Raw genomic sequence first — 23818 nt, forward strand, 5'->3', positions numbered from 1 at the left:
AGTGAATTTGCAGTATTATCTGAAGTTGGGCAACCTGAGAAATTATCCCAGTGTGGCTCAGCATATTTTGTAACCAGGGACAGGATTTTTCCAAAGTAGGTCAAGTAGGACTTAATTTCTAGATAGGAGTCCCACCAGCACTAGCTGCAAGGTATAGGAGTCACCAGGACAGAGATAAAGGATAGACTATTTTACAACTAAACAAACCTATTGATGAAAAAACTGTACTATTTCAAAGCCATTATATAAGATCACATCAGATTAGTTTTCATTTTAGTCAATAAAACAAAGCAATTCTTTTGCCTGAATTTAAGACATGTTCATAGATTTTTATTTAAAATCAAGTATTACTCAGTTTGTATATAGCTATACTTTTATTATGGCTCAGATACTTAGCCTGAACCTTATGTGGTACTAGCAGTTTTCACACTAGTAATGTGTCACGCAGTATATTTTCTTACATGGCTTTAGGTCATTTTGGATAACAGACGCCTACATGAACTCAATGTCAGTTATAGTATGCTACCTGATTTTTAACTTTGCTTCTCACAACAGAATGCATATTTATGATAGTGAAGTAGAAGGATGTCAAATCTGTAAGAATAGTATAAAACTGCAGTTCAAAAAATGTGTTTTATATATATACTTTCATAACACCTTCTTGATGTTTTATCAAATCCATACTTGGTTAGTGGCATCAGTATGTAGGTTTATAAAGTAGCAAAAGCATTTTTGGAAATTGTTCATGCAATTATATACATCATCAGTTCAGTTCAGTTGCTCAGTCATGTCTGACTCTTTGCACTCCATGGACTGCAGCATGCCAGGCTTCCCTGTCCATCACCAACTCCCAGAGCTTGCTCAAACTCATGCCCATTGAGTCGGTGATGACACTGAACCATCTCATCCTCTGTCGTCCCCTTCTCCTCCTGCCTTCAAACTTTTCCAGTGTCAGGGTCTTGTCCGTGAGACAGTTTTTCACATCAGGTGGCCAAAGTATTGGAGCTTCAGCTTCAGCATCAGTCCTTCCAATGAATATTTAGGACTGATTTCCTTTAGGGTGAACTGGTTGGATCTCTTTGCAGTCCAAGGACTCTCAAGAGTCTTCTCCAACACCACAGTTCAAAAGCATCAGTTCTTTGGTGCTCAGTTTTCTTTATGGTCCAACTCTCACATCCAAACATGACTACAGGAAAAACCATAGCTTTGACTATATGGACATTTGTCAGTAAAGTAATATCTCTGCTTTTGACTATACTGTCTAGTTGTGTCATAGCTTTTCTTCCAAGGAGAAAGTGTCTTTTAATTTCATGGCTGCAGCCACCATCTGTAGTGATTTTGGAGCCCAAGAAAATAAATTTTGTCACTGTTTCCATTGTTTCCCCATCTATTTTCCGTGAAGTGATGGAACTGGATGCCATAATCTTAATTTTTTGAATGTTGAGTTTTAAGCCAACTTTTTCACTCTCCTCTTTCACTCAAGAGACTCTTTAGTTCCTTACATACACAATAGATCTTAAAATACTATTTTATTAGTTAATTAATTTCCATTCTATTTCAGTTTGAATTTCAACTAGACACTTTCAGCATTGATAAAGATACTCACCAAGTATTTAGGTATATCTCAAAAGTTGAATTTTAAATGCTGTTATTATACAGTTTTGATATTATTAAGATATTATTCTAAATGATAAAAATCATAAAAATGTCCTTTGCAATATTAACTAGAATACTATCAATATGGGTAAGTAGCCTTTTTTTCTGCATTCTCTGTGAATTCTCATTTATTGATGTTACCAGCATATCAGTGAACTTTTTTGAAAGTGGATTATTTTTCAGACAACCTTATCACAGTAAATACATTATCATCTACCACGTTGCTTATGCCAGAAACCTAGGAGTCATTTTTGATGACTTTTCCTCCTTTGCCCTTGACAGTTGATCAATCATCAAGTGCTGTCAAGTCTACCTCCAAAAATAGATATTGCATCTCTTCACTTTTCTGCTCTCTTCCACCCTTTTCCAGGGTCTCTTTTTATGGTCCTTGCCTAAAAATTCAATTGGCTACAATAGGAAGTGTGGCTGATATTCTACAGAATAAATTGCTCAGCAAATATTCATGGAAGAAAAGGAATTTAAAAACTGCTGCTAGGTGATTTACCTTTCTCAGGGCCCCTTTTGATTTCTGGAAGAAAAATTGTTGTGTCGACACACAAATAAGAAGGTCCATGTTTGGAATGTTGTTATAAACATGCTGTTGTTTCTCCTTCTTACCCTGTTTCCTTTTGCCTTTCTTTAATTTGTTGGTTTCCCAACAAAGGATGAAGAATTCAAGAGATGTTTTTATCCATGATTCAAAATAAATCTGCCTTCCTTATATTTGCCATGATATTATCAACATAGACAAAGGATAAAAAAGTTTTCTCCTTTCATGGATTTTATGATCTTTGATCAAAGTATTGATGCAGACCAAAAAAGTCAGGATCAGCATACAGGACTGATTGTGTGATAAAAACAAGGGTGGCACTTTTTTTCTGCCACAAATATCAAAGTCATCTATCCTAAGCGAACTTCTTTTTATACATTATTTTGCTATGCCTTTATAGTGTGTTTATTTGGAAAGACATAGAAAAAGTACAAGGGAGAAGAAATTGGTGACTCTGACATGAAGCTTTGGGAGGCAGATATCAACAGGAGGACAAGGAGTAAATAAAAATGTTTGTGAATGAAATAGAAAACATTTCTAATGATTCAAATTGGTATTAAAGATTTACATCCTGAAGAAGGGCTTAGGTTTATCGGGAAAGCACAAATACAACAAAACCATTTGAAGGAGATGGTTGGAAAATATTTGTGTAATAAAACTTTGTTACTTTATATAATGTATATTTGAGTACATTACAGAGAGTGCTATGACACATTTGTTTGCTTATATTTACTGTAAAGCGTTAAATGGATGAGGAATAGTTGACATTAATGGATGAAGCTACAGAACAAGTGCTATCTTTTGGCTTGATTCTAAAATCTCACTGCCTAGAGCTGGACATCCTGGAATATGAAGTCAACTGGGGCTTATGAAGTATTACTGTTTTCTGCCTAGAGAAGTCCCTTTAGCATTTGTTGTAAATTTGCTTTAGTGGCACTAAATTCTCTTAATTCTTGCTTGTCTATAAAACTTGTGATATCTCCATCAAGTCTGATCAAGAGATTTTTTTTGCTAGGTAGAGTATTCTTGGTTATAGTTTCTTTCCTTTCATCACTTGGGATATACTGTGCCGTTCCCTTCTGGCTTGTAGGATTTCTGTTGAGAAATCAGCTTATAACCTTATGGGAGTTCCCTTGTTGCTTTTAATATTTTATCTTTGTCTTTAATTTTCACCATTTTGATTGCTATAAATGCTATCTCGTGTTAATCCTTGGGTTTATCCTGCCTGGGACCCTATGTGGCTTCCCTGGTAACTCAGCTGGTAAAGAATCTGCCTGCAATGCAGGAGACCCCAGTTTGATTCCTGGGTCAGGAAGATCCCCTGGAGAAGTGATAGGCTCCCCGCCGCAGTATTCTTGGGCTTCCCTGGTGGCTCAGCTGGTGAAGAATCTGCCCACAATGTGGGAGACCTGAGTTCAATCCTTGGGTTCAGAAGGTCCCCAGCTTCCTGGATTTGGTTGACTATTTCCTTTCCCATATTAGGGAAGTTTTCAGCTATTATCTCTTCAAATATTTTTTGGGGTCCTTTCTGTCTTCTCCTTCTGGGACCCTATAATGAGAATGTTGATGCATTTAATGTTGTCCCAGAGGTCTCTTAGGCTGTTTTATTTTTTATTTTTTCATTATTTTTCCTATATTCTGTTCTGCAGCAGTGATTTCCACCACTCTGTCTTCCAGATCGCTTATCCATTCTTCTCCCTCAGTTATTTTACTATAGATTCCTTCTAGTGCCCTTTTCATCTCTGTTTGTAAACATTTTTGGTCTTTGGCAAACATCTCTTGCATCTTCTCAATTTTTGCCTCCATGCTTTTTCCAAGATGCTGGATCATCTTCACTATCATTATTTTGAATTCTTTTTCTGGAAGGTCGCCTATCTCCAATTCATTTACTTGTTTTTCTGGGGATTTATCTTGTTCCATTATCTGGCACATAATCCCATTTCTTTTCATTTTGGTTAGATTTCTGTGAGTGTGGTGTTCATTCAGGAGGCCATGGGATTGTAGTTCTTGCTTCTGTCTGCCTTCTGGTGGATGACAATAAGAGACTTGTGCAAGCTTCCTGACGGGAGGGACTGGCTGTGGGGAAAACTGGGTCTTACTCTGGTGGGCAGGGCCTTGCTTGCCCAGTAAATCATTATCCAGTTGTCTCCTGATGTGTGGGGCTGTGCCTCCTCCATGATAGTTGTTTTGAGTTGACCCGGTCCTGGAGTCTACAGGCTTCATGGTAGGGCCAGTGGCCACCACCATGAGGACTTACGGCGACATGCACCTCCCAGGACTGCTGCTGCCAGCGTCCCTGTCCCCGCAGCAGGCCACTGCCAGCCCATACGTCCACAGGGGACCCTCAAACGCACACAGGCAGGTCTGGCTCAGCCTCCTGTCGGGTCACTTATCCTTTCCCCTGAGTACTGGTGCACGCAAGGCTTTGTTTGTGCCCTCCAAGAGTGGAGTCTCTGTTTCCCCCAGTTCTGTGTAAGTCCTGTAATCAAGCTGGCCTTCAAAGTCATATCCCCTGGGGATTCCCAGTCCCTTTGCTGGATTCCCAGGCTGGAAAGCCTGGTGTGGAGCCTAGAACCTTCACAACAGTGTAAGAACTTCTTTGGTTCTACTGTTCTCCAGTTTGTGGGTTGCCCACCTAGCAGCTATAGGATTTGATTTTATCATGATTGCACCCCTCCTATCATCTCATCGCAATGTCTCCTTTGTCCCCGGACATGGGGTATGTTTTTTTTTTGTTGTGTTCCAGTGCCCTCCTGCCATTGGTTGTTCCGTAGCTAGTTGCAATTTTGGTGTTCTTGCAGGAAAAGATGAGCACATGTCCTTCTACTCTGCCATCATGAACCAATCCTCCCCTGCCTTTCTTTATTCTCCTCCTCCTTATCTGTTAAAAATTTTTATTTGTTAATTTATTTTTATTGGAGTAAAGTTGATTTACAATAGTGTGTGTCAGTTTCTGCTATACAGCGAAGAGAGTCAGCTAAACATATACATATATCCCCTCTTTCTTGGATTTACTTCACATTTAGGTCATCACAGAACATTGAGTAGACTTCTCATGAGTTATCTATTTTATACCAGTAGCATAAATATCTCAACCCCAGTCTCCCTGTCCATCCCACCCACCCCCTTACCCCACTGATATTCATATGTTGCCTCCTTATCTCTTAATCTCTTTCTCTTTTGCTCTCTCTTTTTCTTTTCTCTTTCCTCTCTTAAAGTGTTTACCATTTCCTGCATGATCATGTGCACCAGCACTCTGGTCTGATGGAAATTCTAACTGTGTTCCCACTGTCTTTTTTTTTTTTTAATCCATACCATAAGCCTTTGAGGTTGGTACCGTTATTAGTTCATAATGCAGATGAGAAAACTTAGGCCCAGAGAGCTTAAGTGGTTCCTTGACTGATAAGGAAGGTGACTAATGTGGATGTGAGCAGTGTGACCCTGAGGCATGGGGATCAGCTATGTCTGTATTCTGGGCAATTGTAAATTATATTCTGAATTAAGACAGTGGCAGAGGGAATGTAAATAAGGGGATAATAGGTCAGGGACACAATGAAAATAGGGTTTTTGGAAGTGTTGATGGGCTGTCTTTAATAAAATCTGTAGAGCCTCACGAGTACTGAGAGCGTATTCCTTTCTTCAAGGAAATTCACATGAGATTCAACACATTCCCGTAAATACAGAAGAGATACAAGGGGCAGAGTCTAAAAGTAACTTTGAACTAAGTTTGAAGATCCTTAGGTTTCTGCTGTGTTTCAGTCGAGGTGTTCTTATTTGCTGCAAAGATCTTCAGGTGGTACCCTCCAGTTCTCTTCTATGAGAGTGCTATCCAGATTAAACAACTTAAGAAAAAAAAGGGGCGGCTCTCCTAGGGCATTAAATCTATTTTAAAAAGTAGATGGTGTACTCACAGGAGATTCTGAGGCCACAACTTTGCTGAATACAGTGCAGTATAATGCTCAAAAGCTCTGGGTTTGAATTTGTAGAGAACAGATTTCAGATCCTGGCTTTGTCACGCTTTGATATATGACCTTAGGCTAGCTTCTTAATCCCTTATGTAAAGCAAGAGTAAGGGTAGTTTGCTCTCTAAATTCTAATGCCTTACCTGCTTCTTAGTGACTGTACGTTGTATGTTCTCGATAAATATGACTCCTCTGCTCAAAACCCTAAAACCTAGTCATTATCAGCTCTAATCTAGTTTGTATCCTGCTGTTTAAGGTCTTATCCCCCAACTTGTAACTTAGACTTTTCAAAGTCTCAGCAGAAATTCTTGCTTTGTAGCCTCTTTATCATACCTGGTGTTTCACACCCACTCCCAAGAAACAGCTCTTGACCCATCTCTGCTCATAGCTAGACCCACCTTGAGGCCAGATTCCTTGTCAGAGCTTCATCAGACTAGGATCCTCAAGAGCTGCCCATTTGTCTTCTCCATCACTGTATACCCACCTTCGTACACTGTCCTTCATGAAATAGACATTTGGTGATGGAAATCTTACATTAACATTGTTTTTCAATGTGTCTTTTTTTGTTGGCCCTCTAAGCAAATCCTTAGTAAGTACTCAATTGACCAAAAAAAGCTCTCTACTACTGAACGTGTTTGAAGAGGAACTAGTCTTCTCCTGCACTTCACTCTAGAGAGTGTGAGGCCAGATGTAGGTGTGCAATGTGATATATGGGATTGAAAACAGAAATTTATGAATGTAGCCTCTGAAAAAAAAATTGAGGGTGGAGTCATGAGCTTATCCATTTTTTTTTTTCTATTTTGTTAGTTATTACTTATGCACATCTAGGGTGAAGAAATAATTAAGGAGTGTATTAATGGAGTCCCTGAGAAGGATAATAACCACATCACCAAATTGGACAGGGTTATCTCAGACAGTTAGGAGATAATGACCAAGAAGATCCTTTCTTTTAAATCAATAAGCCTAACTGCTCTCCACCATTCTCGCTTGTAAACAGATTCATTTTGGTAGTAATCAAAGAGGGGATATAGGGATTTGGGGAAGTTCAGTTTTGTGATTCTTTTTTTCCAAATATGAAAAAGAAAGTGAAATTAATGCTTCGTTCAAGATAGAACACTGCAACACTGAAAAGGATTACTTTCTCCCTTCAAGTAATGAAAGGATCTAGAATTGATTTTTTCAAAAGTCAAAGGTCTTGAGTTTAACTACTTTTAATAAAAATCATTACTAGTCTTGTCCATGAAGACTAGGTTGTGACAGGTTTAGGTGGCTTGGTGAGGGGATGGGCATTAAAATCCACTTTCATTTAACTTCCCAATACAGTATAATCAGGGACATCCTGTCATGTCATCTGCAGAAGAACCTATGAAGAAACGGTTTGATTTTTGCAATCTGCTGCTGCTTGCTTGAAATCAGTGAGAAAGCATAAAAGATGCTAATAAACTTAGCATACGAAAATGAATAAAAATGCTGAAATTATTTCAAGAGATGAATAATAACCATTGAGGGGTTTACCTCCTGGTGTCTAGAGCATATAATGGATTCTATTTATTAATTGCTGCCCGACATTGATATTAAGGTATTGGTCATGTGAGAGTAAGTTATGCAATCACTGAAAATTCTTCAAATACTACAAAGAAAAATTATTATCTGTCACTAAGTATTGTTCATGTAATCATTAGTATAATTAAAATCTCTAAGTTTATCAAGTGATATGCAATCATTTGTTAGATATACTAAACACAGTTATTCCCCTGTTTTCAATATGTGGTCATTTATAAGACTTATGAGAGGTCACTCAACAAAGTCATAGCAAAGTTTTAACTTGAACTCATAAGATTTTACCTCTTGGTCTAAGATCTTAATTTTTTTTTAATTTTCTATTTGAATTTAAATTTTTCTTTAAAAAAACACACTTTTAGTCCTTAGAAAATGACCCTTCTTGATTTGCCAAGAGCTCCTAATGCAAAAGTCTATTGGGTATATTAAAAACTAATTATTTAAATTCAGTTTTTATTCCTCTCAATAATATTTTTAGAATAATCGAGGTGATTAGAATTTCCAAGTAGAGTCTCTATGATTATTTACTTTAGTATGAAATAATAAAAAGGACATTAGACTCAATAGTCTGATAATTGTCCTGTGATGATACAGTGTGACTTCTGCCCATTCATTTAACACAATTATCTCCTTTATGAAATTGCAAAGTGGTAAAAATATCAGCCATGACTGTCTTGAGGCATTGAAAAATAAAAATAGATGTATAGTGGAGTATAAATATAAGGGATAACTCTTCATCCAATCTGGTTTTCTTTACTACTGTCTAAAACATTTGAGAGCAAAAAACACACCCATGCATGTGCATATATGTGTGTGTGTGGAGGGAGGCAGGAGAGGTGTGTGTTTTTGTGTGTGTGTGTGTGTGTGTGTGTGTGTGCATACACATATTTAAGGCTATGTTTCTTTGGATGCAGAGGACAATATATTGCTATTTTATTCATGAGTATCTTTCCCCAAAACTTAACCAAATCCCTTAAATTAGCACATTGATCTAACCATGTGTTTCTTTAGCATGGCCTAAAATACTGTTCTTTTTTCAATCTGCCTTTCCATTACATTATCCTACATGTCCCATTTGCTCTAGCCACCAAGTAGTTACTTGACCTTCACTTGAAGAGGCCCTATATTGTCATGACCCCTTAAGCCTCCTCTCAGTATTCGCTCTATCTTAAATATCTTATCTATCCCCTCCATAAATGTCACTTGGAAAGGATGGGCTCCTTGTCAAGTCTTTCTTGACCACATGACAGAGAATTAACTTCTCCATGTATTATACTTTCATTGTATTTTCTGGGATTATCTAGTCTAGCATTTAGCACTTTGTTTTCATTATGATCTCTATTTCCTCAGCCAGAATGAATATACTATCATGATTTATAGAAGTCCCAGAGCTAGTGCTTGTGACACAGCAGAGATGTAGTTAATATATTTTGAATGAATAATAACTGAATGAATTAGGCTCGCAGCCTTTGGAGCTCCCTCGAGAGGCAACATTAAATAGTAAAGATGTGAGCTTCAAACTGGTACTATCTCAGTTCATATCTTGCCTCCATCACTTACTGCCTCATGGTTTCAAGCTGCTTAACCATTCTGTGTCCCTGTTGACATGATTGTACAAAGACCATAATGATAGACTTTTAACTCACTGGGTCATTGTGAGGATAAAAAGCATAACTCATGTAGATATGTGAGGTGCCTAGACCACTTCCAGGTCTAGAATATGTGCAAAAAAAAGTGTTAACACGTATTATTAAGAATGCAAGAATGCTACTTCGTTTCCTATGTAATTGATTTCAGTAGTGCCATACTCTTTTCAAATATATTCTGACAACTTAAATATTCAGATTAATTGTATATAGCTGTGTTCTTCTGTAATTATTAATATGTTTATTATATCACTGTCACTTCAGTTCAGTTGTTCAGTTGTGTCTGACTCTTTGCGACCCCATGGACCAGAGCATGCCAGGCCTCCCTGTCCATCACCAACTCCCAGAGTTTACTCAGACTCATGTCCATCGAGTCGGTGATGCCATCCAACCACCTCATCCTCTGTTGTCCCCTTCTCCTCCTGCCCCCAATCCCTCCCAGCATCAGGGTCTTTTCAGATGAGTCAACTCTTCACATCAGGTTGCCAAAGTATTGGAGTTTCAGCTTCAGCATCAGTCCTTCCAATGAACACCCAGGACTGATCTCCTTTAGGACGGACTGGTTGGATCTCCTTGCAGTCCAAGGGACTCTCAAGAGTCTTCAACACCACAGTTCAAAAGCATCAATTCTTCAGTGCTCAGCCTTGTTTATAGTCCAACTCTCACATCCGTACATGACTACTGGAAAAACCATAGCATTGACTAGACAGACCTTTGTTGGCAAAGTAATGTCTCTGCTTTTTAATGTACTGTCTAGGTTGGTCATAACTTTTCTTCCAAGGAGCAAGCGTCTTTTAATTTTATGGCTGCAGTCACCATCTGCAGTGATTTTGGAGCCCCCCTAAAATAAAGTCTTCCACTGTTTCCCCATCTATTTGCCATGAAGTAATGGGACCAGATGCCATGATCTTAGTTTTCTGAATGTTGAGCTTTAAGCCAACATTTTCACTCAACTCTTTCGCTTTCATCAAGAGGCTCTTTAGTTCTTCTTCACTTTCTGCCATGAGGGTGGTGTCATTTTCATACTTGAGGTTATTGATATTTCTCCCAACAATCTTGATTCCAGCTTGTGCTTCATCCAGCCCAGTGTTTCTCATGATGTATTCTGCATATAAGTTAAATAAACTGAGTAACAATACACAACCTTGATGCACTCCTTTTCCTATTTGGAACCAGTCTGTTGTTCCATGTCCAGTTCTAACTGTTGCTTCCTGACCTGCATACAGATTTCTCAAGAGGCAGATTGGGTGGTCTGGTATTCCCATCTCTCTCTCTTTTCAGAGAGAGATGGAAATACAGTTATATCATTATATTTGATTCTTATTTTTTGTAGACTCTATATCTGCAAATTCACCTAGGTGCTAAAATTTATTTATACCCCCAAATCAGTACCCACAGCGTCTCTACAGTCATCTGGAGACTTGCACACTGCACCTCTGGGGACCAGTGAAAACTTTGTGTCTCCAGGAACACATTTCCCAGCTGAGGCTGAACAAGGAGATGCTCTGTTGCCTTCTTTCAGTTCTCATATTGCAACCAAGTGTCTCTTTTGTCATCAAATAAATGCACTTTTTGGCATTTATTTATTGATTTCTTTTGGAAAGTTTACTGGTTAAAATGGTCCCCAAGTATAACGCTGAGGTGTTGTCTAGTGTCCCTAAGTGCATAAAGCCTGCAGTGTATTAAGGAGAAAATACATGTATTAGATAAGCTTTGTTCAGCCGTGCACTGTTGTGTTCTTGATTGTGAGTTCAATGTTAATGCATCAATGATGATATTAAATAAAGTGCCATTAAACAGGAGTGCATATAAAACTAGGTGAGGTATTGATGAGTTGACAAAAATGTTGTTACCAAAATCTCAGTAGAACCTGAACTTTATTTTACCTAGGAACAATATTACAGTATTTCCAAATTCAGTGTCTGCAGTACCTTTACAGAAAATAACTACTGCAAATGATGAGAACTGATTCTAGTTGACATGTTCTTTGATTTTTTTCTTTTTTAATGCTGAGCAAATAGCTGTGACTTTAGATGACTTTTAAAAATCCTTTTACATAAACTGAATCATTTGTAGAGAGCTAGCTAATTTGTAGGAGATCTGGAAGAAACGTCTCAAGCTCCCATATCACCGGAGCACACTGTTGTGTCTCTGCTAGGCCCACATAACTGAAATATCAGAGTGGTCCTAGGGTTGTGGACCGAGGGTTCAGAGATCATTCCTTGGCACTGAGTTTAGTTAGTTCGTCGTTAGTCGCTCAGTCATGTCTGATTCTTTGCAGCCCCATGGACTATATAGTCTGCTAGGCTCCTGTGTCCATGGGATTTCTCAGGCAAGAATCCTGGAGTGGGTTGCCATTTCCTTCTCCAGGGGATCTTCCCAACTCAGGGATTTTTGCCTCTGACGATCACTTATTTTTTGATTGGTCTCAAAGAACAATTTTGTGTGTTTGTTTTTTTAAATTAATTTAAAATTTCATCAAAATACTGCATATGTATTATTTTAGGTTAAATAATATCAGTGAGGCTTATAACAAAGACCACTAGGTTCTTCCCTGTCTCCAGACTGTTCTCATTCCTTCCAGTTCCCATATCCATCACTTTTAGCTGTTATTTCTTCTGGCATGTACCTTTATGTTTCTCGTTAATGTGCCTTTAATGGCCCTTAATTCCCTAATTTTAATTCACCAGTGTTACAGATCATTGACTGCGTTATTGTTATGTCAGAATTCAGCACACGTACACCCCCATTTCCCTTCCCCAGGCTTCTTCCTTTTCCCTTCCTTCTCTTCTTCCTCATTTTCCTTCTATTCCTTCTTCTTTGGATGAAGTGTAATTAGAAGTGAAATGCAGAAACCCTAAACATTCAGTTCCATGAGTGTATTAATTTGTTAGGGCTGTCATAACAGGTTCCAAAGACTAAGTGGCTTCAATCACAGGTGTTTATTCTCTCACGGTTCTGGAGGCTGGAAGTCCAAGGTCAAGATTTATTGTAGAGTTATTTCTTCTGAGTCCTCTCTCCTTAACTCATAGATGGGTGTCTTCTTCCAGTGTCATCACATGAGCTTCCTCAGTGTGTATCTGTGTTCTAATCTTTTCTTGTTATGATACCAGTCATGTTGGATTAGAGCCCGCACTAATGGCTTCATCTAACCTTAATTACCTATTTTAAAGCCCTATCTCTAAATAACTTTCTGAGGTATTGGGGATTAGGATATCAGCATATGAATTGGGGTCTTTGGAGGGTGGGTTAGGAGGAGTTCAAAATTTAGCCCATAGCAATGTGTTTTGACAATTGTATTCACCCATATAACAAACTTGAACTATGATGCAGTTTTGTTACCCAAAAATTTTCCTTGTACCCATATCCAGCCAGTTTTCCAGTGCAATTGCCATAGGCAACTGCTTCCCTGATTTGCGTTACTGTAGATTAGTTTTGTCTATTCTGGAACTTCATATCAATGGAATTATGCAGTATGTGCTCTTTTGACTAGTGTCCTTTAAAACCCAGTCTTGCTGTTTTCCTCACTACCTTTCTGAAAATTCCATATTTCTCTTTCTGTTTTGGATTCTCTGCTTGTTGGATTTCAGATCTTTTCCTTTCTTAGTTTGCCTCTCATTTTTCTGGAGCATACCTTCATCAGCCCCCTGGTAAAGGGTACACAGATGGATATCTTGGAAGCCATTCATATCTGAAATATCCCTAGACTTATACTAGTATGTGTTCATACATTTGTGTTGTATTTTCCTCTCACATCATAGTTTATTTGACTAGACATGAAATTCTAGATTTAAATATTCTTTTCAATCTTAAAGTTTTGTTTGTTTTTAAGAAATCTGATGCTATATTTACTCCTGATTGTAATTTATATACACTTTTTTCTTTTTTTCCCACCCATTCTGGAAGATTTTGGATCCTCCCTTCCCCATGATTCTCTAGTATTTCTTACAATATGATTCTTTTCATTTATTAATGTTATTCTTTTCATTTATTATGTTAGATATTCCATAATCCCTTTCAGAATGAAGTCTCAATCTTCTAGTTATGCAAAATTTTTATCAAAAGAAGGATGTTGTGTTTTTTTGTTTTGCTTTGTTTTCTTGTTGCTAATTTTTAGCCTTTTCTTTATCCTGCTCCTTTGTTCTCTTATCTCACTGAGTGTCAGAAATTATGAATTAAACCACTAATTTCTTATCTTTTCTCTCTTATTTCCCTTGATTGTCATTTCCGCCCCCCCTGAATTTTGGAAGGTTTCTACTAATTTATTTTCCAATTTATCTATTGCATATTTAATTTATGCAACCAAATTATGAATGTCATGGGCTTTTAAAAATCTTTTCTCTTTCTTGTACTTCTATGCTATTGAGTCAGTATCTTCTCTTTGATTATTAGGGTATTAATGACAGTTCTTTGGACCCTTTTCCTGTTTTAAACACTAATGCTCTTCCCTTCAAGTGCCGTCACGCTCTTACGTGCCTTTCTCTCGGCTGTTATGCCAAAGGCTTTGTTTCAGTGTCTGATAGTCATGAATTATCAGTTTACATAAGAATGCAGTACCCTAAAGGCGATTATGAAGTGCAAATTCTGGTGCACGAGTGAGTGGGGGTTATTAAGTGGGATCCTCACTGTTGGGAGATTAATCAGGGACCTGGGTGTTGTTTTCTCTTGTTCTTCTCAATTTTCTCTTGAAAACAATGATCTGATATTCTCTCTGGGAAGTGCACACCTGGATGCCATTGCTCTAGGTGTCAGATGAAGGAAGAAGACTTGAATGACTCATGTCACTGACTTAACTCTCACCCTTATCTCTCTTCTCTTCCATGTCTGGTGTCCCTAAATCTGCAGCTTCTGTTTCAGTATCCCTAGAAAATGAAGATCCTGGCTCCTCCAAGTTCAGGGAGGGTTAGCTGACTGAATTTGCTGAATGTGGTAGGACTTTCAATCCATCTTCTATCATCTCAAAACCATGCTTTAGACCTGCTTTCTAAGGTACTCAGGAGGCAATAATTTCCAGTCTTCCCTGAATTTTGTCATGCTGATCACCTTGTTTTCATTAATGTGTTTAAGGAGGTATGTAGATGTCATCCTTCTCCTTTGGCTTGGTCACAATACTTTTCTTCTTTTGTAACTTCTAAAAATTTGTTAACATCTTTCATCCACTAGTGTCCTATTCTCTATTTCCTTATGGCTTTACACCATTTAGGATATTTATTGTCATTTTCGTGGTATTTGCAGTGGAGAGATAGTGATGCATGTAATCAATCAAATGAATTGTGTAAATTTGTCAAAATCAGACACACAGCTATAAGAATGGATTTAACTTGGTTCTGAGGGATAATCTCTAACACTTCTTGCATTTCTGCCTTATTTGCACTTAGGTTTGGGTCAGTTCTCTGATCCTATCTTGTTGTTCTTCCTTTCTCTAATGATGTAAATTACATCTGTTATTTTACAGAGTATCAAAGTAAGCTGGCTGCCTCCTCCATCAGGAACACAAAATGGATTTATTACCGGTTATAAAATTCGACACAGAAAGACAACCCGCAGGGGTGAGATGGAAACACTGGAGCCAAATAACCTCTGGTACCTGTTCACAGGTCAGTGTTCCCGTGCTGTGGTCTTAGAAGGTTTTGGTGAATCAAATGCCTCGGCAATAAAATATACTCTCACTTCAAGGGAACATTCATTTTTCTCCTGTTAGGTGGCATGTACTGGTATGAACAAGAATAACTTTACATTTTTAACTTGATTCCCTGTAATGCTATCACGACATGTTTTGCTTCTGTATCACCATTTTAATAAATGTATCATTGAATTTTTATCCATATTAGTATTGCTAACTCAACCATTTCTGTCATCAAATAACATTTAACTGTTTAATAACTTTTAAAATCATGTAATCACATGGTTCCAAGTTTAAGTCATTTTGAGCCTTCTCTGCCCAAACTCCAGGAGTGAGAATGAGGCTGGAAAATGGAGAGAGGAGTGGTTTGGGGAATGAAGAGAACAATTATTCCACTTTCCATAAATATAAAAGTAAATTCACTTCTGTAGCAATATTGGAAAAATTCATGGTGGGTTAACTGGACCCAATTTCCATGTAGTATTAAGAAAAATTTTTTATATATATAAGATGAATTGTCATATATTTCCTTTACCTGTTGGAACTATTAATATGTGTCAGTCCAATTCCTGGAAAAACAGAGACTAAGCCAGGCCTTCAAGTTAATGCATTTAGGGTACAAGCCCAGGAAGGCAAGCATGAAGGAACAAGAGAAGTGAACCAAGGAGGAAGATAAATCAAATGATGACTTCTTGAACTGGCCACAAGTTAGAACAAATCTAGAGCCAGCTTGTTCTTGTGTGGTGTTGGGGATGGGGGGCAGGGTAGGAGAGAGGAGGTTTCAGAAGCCAATTGAACTACTGGGGCCCAGTGTGGATGGCTGGATAGGAAGTATGAGCTGTTTCTCCCTTGTCTGTCATTGGTCAGAGTAAGCCCACAACAGGTTGTTAACTATTCTGTACCTCCTGACAGTCCCCTGGGAAGCCAGCACTTCCGGTAAATGCACAAGTGTGGAATTCTCTGCTTGTCCATCCAGCACCAGTTATATGGGGATGGCTTGGTCTAGCAGCAACATTTGAGGCTTGATAGTACCAACGAGAACAGAGGGTTTGGGAATCAAAGCAGATAGCAAAGGCAGGAATCGGTGGATCAAATTAAACGTGTGTGTGTCATGGCACATAAACTTGATTCATGACAGCAGGCAAATTAAAGCTCATAGCTTACAGAAAATCAAGTAAACGTTCATCACAGATGAGAACTAATTCCTTATTTATTCCTTTCTTGACATAGAGTACTGGTAAATTTCTATCTGAAATCATAAAACACACACACAATTTAAGCTACTTGCTCAGCCTACAGTATGAGACTTGATAGCAACTTAGTTTTTCCCCATAAGTTTGTGCCTCTTATGCCTATAAAATGATAATGCAATGGTGAGTGTGCTTCCAAAATAGATTGCCAAAAATCACATGACTTGTTTTATATCTGGACAAAGTCTCCTAAATGGAAGTTATGACACTCTGTTGGAAGATTAGGATTGATGCAGACAGTGTGATACCACCTATAAAACAGATAACTGATGAGAACTTTCTGCAAGCTCAGGGGACTCTACTGCCCTTCTGCAGGGAGCTCTGCAAGCTCGGCGGTGTCCTGACGGGAAGGAAGCCCAAAAAGGAAGGCTGTATATGTACAGTCACTTTACTTTGCTTTTCCATGGAAACTAGCACAACACTGTAAATCAACTCTACTCCAATAAAAACTATTTTAAAAAGGAAAATAAACACCATGACATTTAAAAAGCTTAAAGAAAGCCAAGATGCTATGTCTCTTTACCTGATAAAATGATTAGAAGGTAGAAGCAATTGAAATGAGGCATATGGTCTCGTTGGACTATTTGGCACAACATATACGTAGTTTACTTTACAAGAAACCACCAAAATTTAAAAATCTTGCTGAAAAAATTTTAGTGTAATTTCTATAGATATAGGAATTTGAAGCCCAGAAACATTTTTAACCATTGATTTTCCTTCTCCAATGAAAAACATTAAAAGTATAAAAGAAACTTCCTTTTTTAATAAAATAATTCATTAAAATATGAGCATTCTAGTAGAAAACCTAAAAAATGTATATTCAATTTACAGAACTATAAATGGCCAACAAGCCTAATAAAATGTTTAATCTCATTAGTAAAGAAATGCAAATTAAAAGAAAAATGAGTTAGCATTCTCCTTTGATTAAAGTAATAAAGATAAAAATGAATGATGATACATTGTTTTGGAAAGCATATGAGAAAGATGAACTTTTATATACCACTTGTGGGACAGAAAGATTCTAGAATCTTTCCAGAAAGCAATGTGGAGATTTGTGTTATATACAAGTGTGCATGTGTGTATGTATCTGTAAATATATGATTCAGGTTTCCAACTTCTAGGAGTTTATTCCAATTCTGCAGACATACTTTTTTGCAAAGTTTTAAACTAAAAACATATTCATTGCATCAGAAAAAAAGACCCTAAGTATCTAACTATAGGCGGTTACCTAGAAAATTCAGACACAATCATATCATGAAATGCTGTATATCTATTGCAAATATTGAAATGTAAATATTATATGCTAAATATTTAAAACATATTAAGTGAATAGCTCAGTTTGAAATCAATATTAAGTATGAGTCCATATTTATAAACCAAAAAAATTATTAAGAAAAGATTTAGAATAATATAGTCTAAATACCAAAATATTAATAGTGATTATTGCTTAATTGTGCAACAGTGAATTATGTATTTTTAACCATGTATGTAAAATGAAAAGCAAATAAAATATCAGGACTCTAATGTCATAACACTTGGTTACCAAGATTGAATATTTCATACCACTGACTAACTCTGTGCCCATTGAACAGCTAAGGAGGAGTTAGTCAAGAAAATAAATGAAGAGTAGTAACCATGTGGCCAAAAGACCTTACTGACATGAATTGTTTAGTATTTATGGGGTTTTTGCCAAATAGGATTTAACACATTCAGCTCAGTATTATCAAGCCAAGCTTCTGAATCTCTAAATGTATAAGCGCTTGGAATTTTCTCTCAAAAAAAGTAAAATCATTTAAGAAGATCATGGTATAGAATAGCAAGTATTAGACTTTTTCTTATCAAAGATGCTGTATTAGTCCTAGGGAGCCATAACAAATTATCACAAATGTGGTGGCTAGAAACAACATAATTTTTTTTTTTTTTTCAATCCAAGAGAAACCAGAAATCCAAAATCAACGTTTCTGTAGAGGTCATTCCTTCTGGAAGCTCTGTGGGAAAATCTGTCTCATGTTTGTCTCCTAACCTCTGGTGGGCGCTGGCAGCCCTTGACATTCCTCAGCTTGTAGATACATCTTTCAGAAATCTGCCTCCATCTTTGCATCACTTCCTCTGTGTGTCTGTATGTCCTCGCTTCTTATAAGGATACCTTCATTGAATATTGACTCTGTAGTAACCCAGGATGAATCCATTCCAAGATCTTTAATAAATCCGTTAAGACTATGCTTCCAGGAAAAGCTATATTTGGATGTTCCAAGTATACAGTATTTTTACTCATTACAAACTCTTGTTATTACTTTTCCTCTCAAGGACAATCATTTTCAATTATACCCTCTAGTAAATCTTTATCCAAAAATAATTCAGTCCTACATCTTTATTCATCTAAAATATATGTGGAAATTAGCACTTCTCATCAGCATGGGATAACCCATCTTCACTCTGGCTTCATATCATTCCAGTCAAAAGCAAAGCAACAGGATGAATTCATTAGCTTGTTATTGAAATGCCGCTTCCCATCTTTATAGATCCTTAGGAATCTGGACTCCAAACTTGCAACTTTTATTTAAAATGTTCCTTCTTCATTTTAATTGTTATAAAATGAATTTGAGGATGCAAACATCATCTGAACAGTTATCTTTATAACTGTGCTTGATATTTATTGCAAAAAAGTCACACGGTCTTCATTTTTAATTTGAGATGAAGACTAGAAAGACCCAGAGGATAGCCTCATATTCTTTAAGCATTAAAAACAAATTTTGCAAAGCCTCCGTCTTCCTCGCCTCTGTTCTGTGTCCTGGCCTCAGTCCTGGCTTATGTTGCATTTCTAGAAATTGTGGGAATGTCTTTAATGCTACAAAGCATCAGGGAATCAGGAAGTACTTACCCTGGTAGATTGGCTGCGGTTTTTGACTTGTCCCCAGGATATATTTTGTAACGTATGCACTGTGTAGTAAGAGGAAGTAATTGATTTTCTATATAAATCTTCAGCACTTTAAAATGTACAAAATTTGCCCCCATGTTTTTAGTACCTTTAAAATACATGAATAGATTGATTTGGCTGTTAGAAAATTGAAAATGCCAGAGTGCTTCCTTTGGATGATATAAATATTCAGGTGTAGAGACTCAAATATTGGCTTTTACCATGTTCTGTTTTTTAGACAGGTGTTTTTTGTTGTGTGTGCTTTTTACTAGGGTAATGAGACATCTGCAGTAACAAAGTAATTCAGAGTTATAACAAGGATTTTAAATCACTGCTATCAATTTCATTGTGGGAACCCAAGTCAACTAAATTTTAAAGTACTGTTTTTAATTTCTGAGTGCTCTTCAGAGGAGGTTATTTGGAATTGAATACTAGAATTTTCTCATGCTTCGTGGCCAACACAAGAATAAATGTAGTGGTAAACATGCATTGGTATTTTGTGGCCTGAAACATTGAAACAGTAGCACAGCAATTTTATAACAAGGTTAACATTAGGGGAATAAAGGGAAATTATTTTCTTCGAATAATACATCATCTCTTGACCATAAGTTCTAAGAAAGTAGAAATAGAACTGAGGAATTAAGAGTTTGAAGGCATTTTTTACTGGAGATAGAAACAAGCAGAAGACCGTCTACTTTCAGCAGTATCTTCTTTTACAACAAAAAAGCATTGTTACCTATGTCATTCTTTTAGAATAGAGTTATACTTAGAAGTTATACTTAAAGTTATACTTAGTAGCAGGGCTTCCCAGGTGGCACTAGCAGTAAAGAACCTGCCTGATAAAGCAGGAGACATAAGAGACTTGGGTCCAATCCCTGGGTTGGGAAGATCCCCTGGAGGAGGGCATGGCAACCCACTCCAATATTCTTGCCTGGAGAATCCTCATGGACAGAGGAGCCTGGCGGGCTACAGTCCATTGGGTCTCAAAGAGTCAGAAAAGACTGAAGCGACTTAGTACCACACACATACTTAGAAGCAGCTAGGAAGCTGTGTAAATGCGTGTGCGCATACACACACACACACACACACACACACACACACACACACACACACACACACACACACACACACACACACACACACACACACACACACACACACACACCCCTCCCACCCACCCATCCCAAGTCAAGGCACTCCTATGTTCCACTGCAGAAGCCCATGGGTGCATACAGTAAGTCATGGTCCTTAATGCCTTCCTTAAACAAGAAAGCAAGTTTTTCTTTTCCTTTCCTGCTACCCTGCTAAAGTCAGTGGGTATACACAATCCACACAGGAATGCACACCCCTTGACCACTTGGCCTTGCGGGGTAATAGGGCTTGTGTTCCTGAATTCCAAGAGACCATGATAATTGGAAAAGATAGTTCTTAACAGACCACCACCCCCAGGGCACTGCACACAGAGCAGACTGATACGCAGTCCCAGTCCTGCTGTGAGAAAGGCCTGTTTACTTAGATGGGGCTTCCTAGGTGGTGCTAGTGGTCAAGTGTCAGCCTGCTGATGCAGGAGACACAGTTGACATTGGTTAGGTCTACAGAGACTGAGACTGAACTATAGGTCCCTACAAACAGAGCAGAAAGCACACAATTCATCGCGTCCAAAGCCCTTGTTTTATTGAAGAGGTAGGTAATGGAGGCTTGAAGAGTGACATTGCTAAGATCCACCGTTAGCTAAAGGTATAGATTTCAGCTAGATCACAGATGCTCTGATTCCTAGCTATGTGCTCTTTGAACTATCCAGTGTTATCATCTTTAGCTCACTTTATTGTGAGTGAGTCTGGCTGTTGTATGAATCTGTAAATGATCATTGATATTAAAAACAATTTTAACATTTATAACAGTCATAACAGCAATAGCAAATTTGACAACTTCTGCTATGCTGAAAACAATATGAAGGTTCTTCAAGAAATTAAAAACAAATCTGCAGTGAACCACGAATCCCTCCTTCTGAGTACATATCCAAAAGAATCGAAGTCAGGATCTCAAAGACATATGCACTCTCATATTCATTACAGCAGTATTCACACAACCCAAATTTCCATTGACAAATGAGCAAAGAAACTGTGGTATATACATACAATGGAATATTATTCAGCCTTATCACAGAAAAGAAAAAATACTCTGCCTTTTGCAACAAAGTGGATGGACTGGAGATGCTATGCCAAGTGAAATGTCAGTCCCAGAAGGGTAAATGCCATGATCCCACATATATGAGGTATCTAAAATAGTCAACGTCACGGAAACAGGGTAGAATGGTGGTTGCCAGGGGCGAGGGGGAGGGGAAATGGAGAGTCGTTCAATGGGTATAAAATGACGGTTATGCAATACGAATAAGTTTCAGAGATCTGCTGTGCAACGTAGTACCGATAGTTAACAATACTGTATTGTGCACTTAAAACCTTATTTAGAAGGCGTCTCATGCCAAGGGTTCTTATCATTAAAAAAAGAGCAGCGGGAGAAAAGGGGTCTTTGGAAGTGATATGTACGTTTATTACCTTATTTGTAGTGGTGGTATCATAGTTTATGCATAGGTCTAAATTCATTAAAATGTATACGTTAACTATGCACAACTATTGGTATATTAAGTATATAGCTAAAAAAGATCCATGATAAGAAAATAAAGCTTTGTCTGTTTTAAAATGTAATCTTTATAATAATTTTTTATTCATAGACTCCGTTTTATTGATGAGACATCTTAGGCAAAGAAAGAGGGCTAGGAAGTTTTTTAGGTCATGCAGTTAGTAAGTGGTAAAGCAAAAATTTGAATCTAATTCTGCCTAAACTGAACACCTGAATTCTTAACTCTTAAACTATCAGTAATATATTGTTGACCATAGGCAATGACTATGGGTTGTGTGAGTATGTAAAGGAACAGTGAAATAACTCAGAGATGGAGCTATATATTGAATAATAAAAATTGAAAATTATCTTGGCAGCTAAAGGAATTGAGTAACTTTAGAAGAGATTAAGTCAAAACTTCCCTACCTATTTAGATTTAAAATCCTAGTTAATGCTTTCATTAGTCCAACTTTGAAAACACATCTCAGATAACAATTTTGAGAAATATACACAGAAAATAGCTTTCATTTACAGATCGGTTTCCTTCTATCCTGTCACCAGTGAATGAATGAATGAATGAATCCATCTATCCATCAGTGGAGTGTTTCAAGTGAGAAAATAATTTGCAAATATTAGGTATCTTTATGTCTATCAAATGTCTAATTTTATAAATTATTTGTGAAAGCAGTTTTGCCATTTGATTCTCAAAAGAACACTCTAAGATAGAAATGCAGGTATTATTACCTAATAACTATATATGAGAAAGTGAGATTAAAAGAGACCTGGGTTCAGTCTCTGTGTTGGGAAGATCTCCTGAAGAAGGAAACAGCAACCCACTCCAGTATTCTTGGCTGGAGAATTCCATGGACAGAGGAACCTGGCAAGCTACAGTCCATGGGATCTCAAAGAGTCAGACACAACTGAGCAACTAATACACATACACATAGCCCATCTAAAACTTGTCTGGCCAAGTACCCCTCACAACAAAGAAGCAGGAACATTTGCAGGCTAGAATTCAGGGGAATGTCCTTGACTGACTCTGAAAAGCAAACATTTCTGATTTTGCCTATTGCTGTGTACTTCACTTACCTAATTTAGAAGAGAGTCACAGGTTTAATTCTGCTGATAAAGATCTGGACCTGAAGGCACCAAATTTAGGATCAGAAGACTTGGGTAAAGATATCTTGAAAGTGGAATTTAACTTCTTTTTAATCCCACTGTGTAAAACTCAAATTTATCTGTAGGTAATGCTACAGTAAAGCAGATTCAATGTAATCTAAAGAATAATTTTATTTAACCAGCAGAACTGTTGGAGTGGATTCCCTCCCATGGTGAATTTTTTATTCCAGAAATATCCCTGCTTTATTTATGGAATCACTTAGTTGGATGAACAGCATTAGATGGGCTGTTTGACTAAGCATTACAATCTCTTTTAATAATGGAATGTTGTATATATCTTTAAATGTTTTCTTATACTTGATCTAGAATTTCTAGGTGTTATTAGTGAGATTCCACAGCAATATTCTAGAATAAAATGCAAAATTTTAAAAAGTTAAGCTAAAATATAGTATTACAAGAAAAGTTGGCAGGATTTTTAGGGTCATCTGGGTACTACTCTGTCCAGAGGGTTAAAACTTCACTACTGATATCATAGAAAGATATGAAAAGCTACTTTACTGTGTTTGGTTAGAATATATATTCTGATAAGTAGCTGGGTCGGGGGTGCCAGGTGAGACTCCATTGGGGAAACAATGGATGGTCTCTTAACTGCCTTTTAATAGTTACTTCAAATTATTACTCAGGCTATTAGTCAGCTTTCATTTTACTCAAAACTAATGATACTGATAGAGCCTAAACTCAAAATATGTAAATTGAATTTTGGCAAAATTATAAAGAGAAATTTGTGTATCTGCTTTATAGTGAGATATTTTAATTAAGTTATATTAAAACCAGTAAAGTCTGCATGCAACACGTCACTTGTTATAAAGTCAAATGAATGGGACAGAATATAGGGCATTCAGAAAGATTTCCATTT

The 23818-nt window shown here is 37.3% G+C and overlaps 1 protein-coding gene across 1 annotated transcript in view; it reads left to right on the plus strand.

Moving 5' to 3' along the window:
* The window catches only part of DCC (DCC netrin 1 receptor), a 1105239-nt gene that overhangs the window by 846736 nt on the left and 234685 nt on the right, over positions 1-23818 (plus strand). The window contains exon 13 of the mRNA XM_061130661.1: positions 14830-14971. Coding sequence (XP_060986644.1) covers positions 14830-14971 — 142 coding nt within the window. The remainder of the gene's footprint in view (positions 1-14829; positions 14972-23818) is intronic.

This window comes from Dama dama, chromosome 27, assembly GCF_033118175.1.
Source record: "Dama dama isolate Ldn47 chromosome 27, ASM3311817v1, whole genome shotgun sequence".
Classification (NCBI taxonomy): domain Eukaryota; kingdom Metazoa; phylum Chordata; class Mammalia; order Artiodactyla; family Cervidae; genus Dama; species Dama dama.